Source organism: Pseudovirgaria hyperparasitica (genome assembly GCF_010093815.1).
Source record: "Pseudovirgaria hyperparasitica strain CBS 121739 unplaced genomic scaffold EJ05scaffold_12, whole genome shotgun sequence".
Classification (NCBI taxonomy): Eukaryota; Fungi; Ascomycota; class Dothideomycetes; order Acrospermales; family Acrospermaceae; genus Pseudovirgaria; species Pseudovirgaria hyperparasitica.
The window spans coordinates 1,124,364-1,134,205 of NW_022985560.1; the positions used below are offsets into that span (position 1 = coordinate 1,124,364).

Here is a 9,842-nt window from a genome sequence, read left to right on the forward strand (position 1 = left end):
TTATCATATCCAGCCATAGCGAAGTCCAGATGAACGGCGAAATCAAGTCCCGAAGAAAGCTGTCCAAGTCCGGGAAAGAATCCCAAGTCCGGAGCAAGGATACCCCAGACGATCCATCCGAGCCGGAGCGGAGAGCATCCATCCGTCCATGCCATCTCACCCGTCCACGATCGCACCATCCGATCGCGACGACAATGACAAAGACGAACCATGGCCAGATCCAGATCCAGTAGGACCAGCACCTATCCACACAGCAGTCAGTAGCACCGACACGAACTCGACATACCAACCACACCATTCCACACAGGTCAACCAAATGAAAAACCCGAGTCAGTCAATCGACTAGAACAGACCAGAAACGACACACAGACGAAACCACAGACGCCCACGACAACATCCAGAAATAGAAACACGACCCCTTCCCACGCCATCCCATCCCATCTCTTTTTGTAGTAACATTAGATTATCGCAAGCCCAGCACGGACAGGACGAAGATCCGAGCAGTTAGCTAGAGGGAAAGGGAAGGGAGAGAGGACGGAATAGAGAAGCCAGTGCGAAATGAAATAAAATGAGATGAGATGATAAAGAAAGAGAATGGATGGGATGGTGGTCTAGAGCGCATCGTCTCGCCTCCCGTCCCGGCCCCGGGCCTAGGTCTAAGCGTAGGCGTAGGAAGATAGAGAAGTGAAAGACGAAGTAGATAGAGAACGAGAAGGAGGAGTACAAGGAGAAGAAGGAGAGGGAGAACAAGAACACGGGGCAAGAAAAGAACAAAAGGAAGACAGATAAGAAAGACAAAAGGGCGACGAAGAAAAGAATCAAGAAAGGAAGGAATCTAGAAAATCCCACAACACCCCCAGAAAAGAAGAAGAAAAGAAGCAAAAAAACACGGAAGACGAAAGAACCGGGAGAGGCAAGGCAAGGCCAGGAGAGAGGGGTGCCCAAAGAGCATAAATAAAGTTTAAGATAAATCAGCGATGGGCGTACGTAGTAGGTAGGTAGGGCACAAGGACATATACATACAGTACATACACACATGACATGAGGCAGCAGTACATACATAAGCATCGCGCCCAAGATCTGCGCAAACGATTGGCGTAGCATGTAGATCGGGAATCTCATCCATTTCAAGCCTTTCATTCCTTCATTCATACACACATACATACTTACATCAGAACAGGATAGAGAGCACGAGGACCACACGCCCGGTAGAGACGATTGGGCAGCGAGAGATTTGGCGCGAAAGAATGCATGATGCGGGCTGCACCGCGTTATGCATGCACCGTACGCATGCACGCGCGAGTCGTGGTGGAGGAGGAGGATGGGGTGAAGGAGGGTAGAGGAGGGGGTGGAGGGTAGTGTGGCGCTGGGCGAGATGCATACTGGCTTGCATGCTGCATGGAGGTGGAGTTGGGTGTGGAGGTGGAGGTGCATGTGGGTGAAGTTATGATGGTGGATTTTGGGGGGGGGGGAGTTAGATGATAGAGGGTAGATAGGGACACGAATGGTGGGAGTGAAGGGGCTATTATTAGCATTAATTACTGCCTGCAGGAGAGAAGGTATATAGGTAGTAGATATGTATGTAGGGTGGTGTGTATCAGATTAGGAGTCGGAAGGTTTGATGAGAGGTCTAAAAGTAGAAGTGCACTGACTGCGACGTATTCTGCACTGACTACGTCTTTCCTCGTATCCAGTAGTGGTGACGCTGGAGGCTGGAGGCTGGAGGTTGAGGGCTGAAGGTAGGGGTTTAAGACTGAAGTGAACGACGTTTGTTATTGTTTACTGTTATGCCTAATGTCGTTGTTCGACGACAGGGGGTAGGTAGCCACGCAGAACCAATCACACCCCACGTATTACCCATCCCAGTCCAGTCCACAGGCGCACTACCCATCCCAGCCCGTGTATCACATGTCACAACATCGCATCTCCGCAAACCTGCATGCACATGCCGATCCAAACTCCCCTCGCCATCACAACTTCCATCTCACCCATCGCCATCCAAGTTCGCAATCGCAGTTCGCAATCGCCAAGCCCCTTGAGATCCAAGATCACATTCAGATCCAAGATCAAAAAAACACGCACCATACCCTCCCAAGTATCAAGCGAGTAACACACCTAGATCGTTGACAGATATCCCCCCGGATCTCCCCCAACCCGCCCGATCGCCATCTCCATCTCAGATCGATCTCCAAACCTGTCTTCCCCAACCTATACTTCCAAACTACACCATCCTTATCCCAAACTATACCGTTCACCATCCATACATACTCGTACAGCAAGTGTATACTACTAGTAGTGCCTCCCACAGCCCAGTCATCCACACGAAACACGAACCCCCCCAAATACACAAACAGTCCAATCAGCAGATGCGAGGTGTACCTCCGCGTTCTTACACCAATGAATACATACGCCATACAGACCAGAAACGCCCCCCCTTGGCCCCCGGTCCCCCCGGTCCCCCCGTTCCCGTCTTTCAAGCTGACACACACACTCTCACACACACACACAAGCTACGAATTCTAGGTCGTTACGTTACCTTACCCGGCACGGGCGACGGGCCAGGGGCCCAGGGCAGCCGATTGGGCGTGCGGGCGTGCCATGATACGCTTCGTGACGGGGTGTGTTTGGAGGTGGTGGGTGGTAAGACCGCCCAATTGATGATTAGTGTTCGGTTCGATTCGATTTGGTGTGTGTTCTAGAGGTTTCGGGGGTTTCGGGGGGGGTGGTTTTGTTGTGGATGGAGGTAATTAGGTAGTTGAGAGAGATAATAGAGTGAAATAGATGAAGGAAGGAATTGGGGGCCTAGATTATCGAGGGCTCGGGAGATTTGGGTAGGCACTCAGGCATCGTTGATTGTGGTATTTGGTTAATGGGGGTGTAGTCACGATGATGATAATGTTGAGATGTTGACGTTGATAATGTGTATTAATTGCTAATAGACTGCGTACGTGTACGCAGCTGCCTCCCAAGTCCCAAGTCCCATCTCAAGTCCCAAGTCTGAGTCCTGCTCTCTCGCATCCATCCATTCATCCATCCATCCATCCATCCATCCAGAGCGCCTGCCCAGTGCCCAGTAACAAACAACAGAGAGAAAGAGAAGAACAATATGTTCGAACCAAACCAAGCTTCGATTCGTAGAACTGTGTCAACCGCCCATGCATGCCATGGGGGACTTTGCTGCATGTGTGCTGCTGCTGCTGCTCTCCTCTCCACCTTTATACATGTCCATCAAGAATGTCGAAACAGAAAAAGTAAAAAAACTCAGCCGCCCATTTGTGTGAACCTTGAAGAAATAAGAAACCCGTAGTGCTCGTAAACCTCGGCTTTTTTGCAGAAAAAAACATATAATACAGTTGCGCCTGTCGTACATCATATACATCACTCGTCCACAACACACGACGCCCTCATGGGCCCCTCATGCCGGTTATGATGGCAGGTAGCCGTCGCTGTAGTTACCGGCCATCATCTGACTGAATGCAGGCTGGTATTGGCTCATGTGGCCTGCCGAGTACGACAGCGGTGTCAGGCCGCCACCGTTGTGGCTGCCAATGTCCGCTCGAGCACCGCCAAACGGTGACCCAGTCGCCATGGGGGTAAAGGTCTGTATCATTGGCGTTTGCTGAGACCAGTGGCCGCCAGTTGGTGTCCAGAAGCCGTCTTGCGCGACAGGTGTCTGCCCCACTGGGTAGTAGTGTAGCGGCGGGGGTGCTTGCAGCGGCTGCATGCTTTGATGACTCGGAGAATACTGTGGCCAATGGTGCGCTTGCATATCCGCGTGGCGCATATGGTGCTGGAACCGGATCGGGTCATCCATCGGGTTGTCGGGGTTGTTTTGGAACTTTTGCATGTTCAGGAGATCAAAGCGAGGCTGGATCTCGCCAAACTTTGCATCCTCGCTCATGCGTGCGAGTTTGCCGAAGAGGACGTCTTCCAGCTTGTAGTACGCAATAATGTGGTGCACATTGCCCTTGTACTCCACACTGATCGTCTTCTTGACCAGTCCGTCGCTCTTGAAGTTGTAAGAGTCCGTCAACGATCCGCAGAGACGTCGACGCTCAGGCTCGGGTATCGTAAGGGCAATGTCGTTGGGGTTGAGTACTGGGGCAGCCTGGTCGCCGCTCACTTCATCGTACTCGTCCACGCCGTCGTCGTCTGATCGCTTGCGCTTCTTGATCGCCTTCTTCTTCTCACCAGGCTTGTGATCCTTCTCCTCCACCTCGCGGTAGATGAGGAAGTTGGGCAATAGTCGACTCGGACTCCATGAGACACCGTCTGTCCAGCGCTTGATGCCGGACGCGTTCTCCTCAAACACGAAAACGTGTCCGCTGCGGATCACATCTTCGCGCTCGCGGTCGTACGCACGGCGGGGCATGTGCCGAAGCTTGCCTTGGAGACAGCCTTCCAATAGTTGCAAGGCCTCGTACGTCGATCCAATGAAGCCCTTCCAGGTCGGCTCGAGCTTCTGCTCAGCAGAACGGGTGCCACGGGACTTTGTCCGCAGAGTTGACCGCGAAGGGGAAGGTGTGGGAGGAAGGGTAGCTTGACGAGGCAACGGCTCGACTCTTGGTTGTATGGCTTGGTTGTTAGATGGATGGGCCGAGTCCATCCGCGGGTTCAAGGGAGCTGGGTTTGCCGAGGGATGCGAGGTCACGTAGGCATTTGCGGGCATGTGCAGACCTGGTGTTGACGGGAGAAGCTCTGTTTTGGCATCTACGCCGTCATGGTAGCGAGAAGGACTGTTCATATAGCTGACCCGTGGGATAGGCTCGTACGGTGATCCAGCAGTGTCAACGGCCGACAGCCATGGTTCGTTGGATATGACCGATGATGCTGGTGAGCTGAAGCCATTGCATCGAATGTCCTCGTAGGCCATTCGTTTTGCCGGGCGGGGCTGGGAGTACATGTTTGATGAGTCCATTTGATCGGTTGAGAGTGTACGCGGGTGGTCCTGAGGAGAAGTGTTGCCTGAAAGCAACAGCTGCGTACGATCCAAAGGTAGTCGTAGGTTTTTTTGTTCTGTTTTGCCGTGTCAAGAAGACGAGCACGTACTGTCGGCAGTGTCAGTATAGAAGAGAGACTGTATAAAGAACAGGCAAGCACCTACTCGCACAACACCAATGGCTAGTGGAGGGGATGTAGCAAGACACAGGTGTCAATTGGTATATAAGGTCCGAACGAGGAGTTGAGAATGTACTTCTCCACAAGAACAAGAGTGAAGTACTTGTCTGGGGGGTATATATTGTGTATGAGAGGCTGTCAAGTGGATGGCAGGATCGACCAAAAGTCCAGGATGTTCCCTTGTATAGAGCGATAGGATAGTGGGGACAAGGGATGAGATGATGGATATCTTAATCTGAGCAGGTCGTGACGATTCCGTCGCACGCGGTTGGTGGGAGACTGGGGAGGGGGGAATTGCCTGGAAGAGTCCGGATAGATGATTAAGAGTCGAAAAGACGATACTGCTCGTATTATGTGTGTGTGGCGAGAGGGGAGATATAAGGGTGGTCTGGGATCAATTGATGCGGGAAGCAGGACGACGACCCAGTCGGAAACGTCCTAGACAATTCCTTTGGAATGAAAGTTTGGGTCTGCAGGGTTGAAGCCGAACGAAAGCAAACGGTGGGGCAACAGCTGGAAGAAGGCTCAAACAAGACGAGGTCGGGGTGTGTGTGTGCTAGGTAGGGTGATGATGGAGGTCCAAACAGCGACGACGGCGGCCGTGCGGGAGAGCTCCGGAAACGACAGCGTGGAACAAGTCAGTCCCTGATTGAAGACTGGGGCTTGTGCGGTGAATAGGGTTTGTGTTGTTACAGCCCAATGCTGGTGGTCTGCGGTTTACGGCGTGGCTAGAGCGCCGAAGCAGACGGGTAGATGCATGGACTGAGCGTGAGCTTTCTTGCCAGAGGGTCTGACGGACTGCTACAGTGCTAGCCAACAGTCAAGGGGAGAGGGAGAGAGAGCGAGAGGCTGGAGCAGACTCAGCAGAAAGAGAGAGCATGGGATCTGGTTACCGCTTAGGACAGAAAGTGGCCTGAGTTCTGGGCGGCTTGGTTGCGTGCGTGCGTGAGAAGAGAGCAGCAGATGCCAGCAGGAATGATGAGCATTTCGAGCTAGGTCCCTGAAGGAGCCAAGAGTGGTTGTCTTTTGGGCTGAATGATCGCAGGCCTTCCATACCCAACATGCATGCAGCAATTGCCAGTTAGCTTGGTTGCCGGGCCTAGGTGTATGCGAGGAATGAATATAACGCTAGAACCAGGAGAGAGAAAGTTGGACGGTGGGCGCTCCTCGTAGCGTGGTAGGGCTGCCACAGAATGAATCGCCATAGAATGAGGTCGAGAGTTGCGGAGCTTTACCTGGTTGTGATTCGCTGATGTCTTGTCTGGTCTATGAGGAGGACGAGGGGGAGGGGGGGAGGGGGGTCACGATGAGGGAGAAGGACATGGCGCTGATCAGTTGTGGAACTAGCTCTTCGGCACATCTCTCGATAGCGCCCAGCAGAAAGTGAGAGTAAGGTCGAGGTGCTAGCTGCTCCAAAGTACGCTTGCCTTCTCTTTGGGCTTGTTGAATTTCCTTAATCTGGTTGGTTGGTTGGTTGGTTGCTTCATTTACTGCCTAGTAGAGCCCCTAATGGGGCACGCGGCACTATCTAATATTGGCGAGGCCCTGTATAGCCGATGACCCACTTATTACACGCATTACCGCCCCCGCTTAATGCAGCCTATTAGAACCCTGTCCCGGCCTCTCGAGCGGGTTTTTAGTCGCATCTTAGCTACCTCGGACTTTAGATTAGTTATTAACCATTACCCCCTAAACGCTATCCCTCGTCTATGATGCACGCCCCTTCTGATAACCCTGGGTGTAGATTTGGTCCCCGTTTCCACCCGCGCTACCGCTGTTTCCCCCTCCATACGGATCGGTGGATGTATACTAGCCTGGCCCCTCTTCAGCATTGGGGAGAGTGAGGTTAGGCGCCCTAGTGGTTAGCATGGCCTTAGCCAGACGGAGAGTATAATGCTCATTTATGTCGCGGGTAGCTCCTTTAGGCATAGCTTTCCCCGGGGATTCCTTTGGGATAGCTCCCTACTAAATCCTCCGTGCTTAACTACTAGGCCAGTCGTAGGTGCTATCGTTTCTCGCCTACTAGTAGAGATTCTTAAGCGTAACTGCGGCTAGGGGTTCACATTATTCATTTGCCGTTCGGTTCTATGCCCTATGTATCCTCTGTCTCTATACGGTGGCATTAGGTGGCGCGGGTATAGATGGGAGTTTTGGCGCTAGGCGTCGCCATGTGCGATCTATACCCTCCGCTGTCCTCTAGGTCGGCGTTAGAGGTGGATGTTTTATAATTACTTACCGTAGTATCGGTTATGTATCCCTAAAACGGGCGTGATTTAGTCCTATATACGGGTACTAGGGCGTGTGTTCCTAGGCTCTCCTTATTGGTGGCCCGGGAGCACGTGTCTATAGCTATTAGGCTAGGGCTTCCCTCTTAATAGGTGTAGTACTAGCGTTACCCCCTTCGGGATAGAGGTCCTATATTAGATCTCTACTAATATAATAGGTTTATATACTATAAGATGTTAGCATCTAGCGTTAGTATTGCTAAGGTTTTTAAATTAGGTAAACGAATGGTCTTTACCTAGTAGGAGTGCTTTTATAGCGGCCATGCCGCGCTAAGTATAGGCTTAGCCTATTATAGTTCCCGGAGCGGTTGGCGTGTCGGACATTCAGCTTTATTAGCTCGTTATCTTTTAGTATACTAGTCGTTCTTCTAGTCCTCGTTAACCTACCGGAAGTTCTTTAGAGTATAAGTCCTAAGTATCTAGATAGTAGCTTCAGCGGCTATCTCTAGGTAGCTTAGTACCTCCCTAAGGTCCGTTATCCGTTTCCTAAAGCCCTTATAGAGGTCCTCTTATATATAGGAGAAGGTATTATATTTAAATAAGATATAATAAAGATTTTAAGGGACTTAGGCGTTATAGTAGATATAGAGTAGAGATTCCTTAGCGTCGATACTATGGAGGTATTCTATAGTACTTAGTTTACCCGTCCTTATTTAGGTAATAAGACTTTAGATAGCCCGGCTATATGGTTTATAGATGTCTAAGACGTTTACGTCCGGGTCCGGTTAGATACGTCTAAGTATAGTACTACTATTTTTCGCGGCGTGCTAGGCCTTCGTCTATTAGGTTTAGTTAAAGTCGCGTAGTTTCCTCTTAGACTCTATCCGGGTCTTCGGAAGGGGTCGTGTCCTAGGTAGAGGGATACCCGGGTCGCTTTTATAGTTAGTAGCCCTCTAGCCGGTCGTCTCCTTAGCTAGGATATCGATATATTCGTTGCCCTCGATCCCGATATAGACTAGGATCTAGTAGACTATTATAGGGTAGCCGATGGTCTACGTAATTTTGTGGAATTCCCTAATATAGAGCTATGCGGCCTTAGCGCATAGGTTAGTAATAGCTTCGACTAGTCCTCTATTATCCACGTAGATATATACTAGATATAGTCGCTACGTGCGTTATATGATACGAATCGCGAGTAGGAGGGCGTACGCCTCTCCGTGGTAGACTAAGAACTATTATAGGGGGCTAATATATTCGCTTTCGCACTCCTAGGTTTTATAGAGAAATGCCGCTACTCCCACACGGTTATTAATGCCTATACCATCTATATATAGGTGGAGGCCCTATTCCTTAAGAGTGGCGTTATAGCTCTCCCTAGCGCTTTTAGCGTTAGTATAGAGTATTGTATTAGGGTAGATACCCTATAGCGAGTTAATAAAAGGCGATCTAACTTTGATGTCGAGGTACCCTATAAGTAGTATACTAAGGCTAATATACGTGGCTAGCGGGCTTTACTATACTAGTTAGGTACTGTTTCTTAATTAATTAACGAGGTGGCGTCCCGTTTAGCTTCCTACCATTTATAGGAGTTAGCTAAGGGCGGCTAACTTAAGGGCTAGGTCGGTAGAGAGCATGTATATCTCTATATTTAGGGCGTCGGCGTTAGTTATTCGGAAGGCTCCGGTAATCCGGAGATAAGCCTCCTTTTATATCTTCCGTAGGGCTGTAGTAGCTTCCTTAGCTAGGGCCGTACCTAGTTTATACTACACGGAGTAGTAATAGGTGGCCCGGGGGAGAATGGTTTAGGTATATATAGTTCGGACGGTATCGGCTCCTACTCCCTACGTGGAGGCCCCGAGTTCCTTTAAGAGATAGCTAGCGCTCTTAAGTCTCGGGATGATAACCTAGGTGTAATAGGCGAATATAAGGCGGGAGTCTAGCTAGACTCCTAGCACTTTTATCTATTAGGTTAGGGCTAGGGTAGTCTCGCGATAGGTTATCGCATGGTCGAGGGTGTCTACGGCCTTACGGGCTCTCTTCGAGGGCCTAATAAAGTACATAAGTTAGAATTTACTAGGGTTAAATTTTATCCTATAGCGCTTCGCCCATTAGTCGCAAGCGAGGACGCCTACTTATAGGGTAGCTATGGCGTCTTTCCTAGTAGCTCCTCTTACTACTAGGGTGACGTCATCGATCTATCCTACCGTAGTTAGATTAGGGATATGGTTACTAAGGGTAACGAGATCTACGTTATAGAGAATGAAGAGTACCGGGGATAATAGAGACCCCTAAGGGATTCTAACGCTAACCGGGTTACTCCCGGTCTCGTGGTTCGGGAGCCGGAGCTTAGTAGTCCAGTTAGTAAGGAAGCTCGCTATCTACACGTTTATAGTACCACCGATCTTTCGTGCTACTAGGTTATCTAGTAGCCTTAGGTGGGATACGTGGTCGAATGCACTACTAATATTAAGAGCTAGAGCTATGACACGCTCGTCCTTG

The 9,842-nt window shown here is 50.4% G+C and overlaps 2 protein-coding genes across 2 annotated transcripts; one reads left to right on the forward strand and one right to left on the reverse strand.

Moving 5' to 3' along the window:
• Window positions 1–148: 148 nt before the first annotated feature.
• Window positions 149–958, forward strand: EJ05DRAFT_487975 (uncharacterized protein; the record flags this gene model as incomplete). The annotated part of the gene is made up of 2 exons (XM_033745657.1): window positions 149–329; window positions 705–958. 2 exons carry the CDS (start codon window positions 149–151, stop codon window positions 956–958), a joined length of 435 nt encoding a protein of 144 aa, XP_033598629.1.
• Window positions 959–3,303: 2,345 nt separating this feature from the next.
• On the reverse strand, window positions 3,304–5,075 carry EJ05DRAFT_92671 (uncharacterized protein). Its single transcript, XM_033750063.1, has one exon. The coding sequence runs from the start codon at window positions 4,916–4,918 to the stop codon at window positions 3,425–3,427; it is 1,494 nt and encodes a 497-aa protein (XP_033598630.1). The 5' UTR covers window positions 4,919–5,075; the 3' UTR covers window positions 3,304–3,424.
• Window positions 5,076–9,842: the final 4,767 nt, after the last annotated feature.

Bases quoted from the DNA above. Each gene is read 5' to 3' on its own strand.
- EJ05DRAFT_92671 (XM_033750063.1), bottom strand. From the start codon at position 4,918: ATGGACTCATCAAACATGTACTCCCAGCCCCGCCCGGCAAAACGAATG.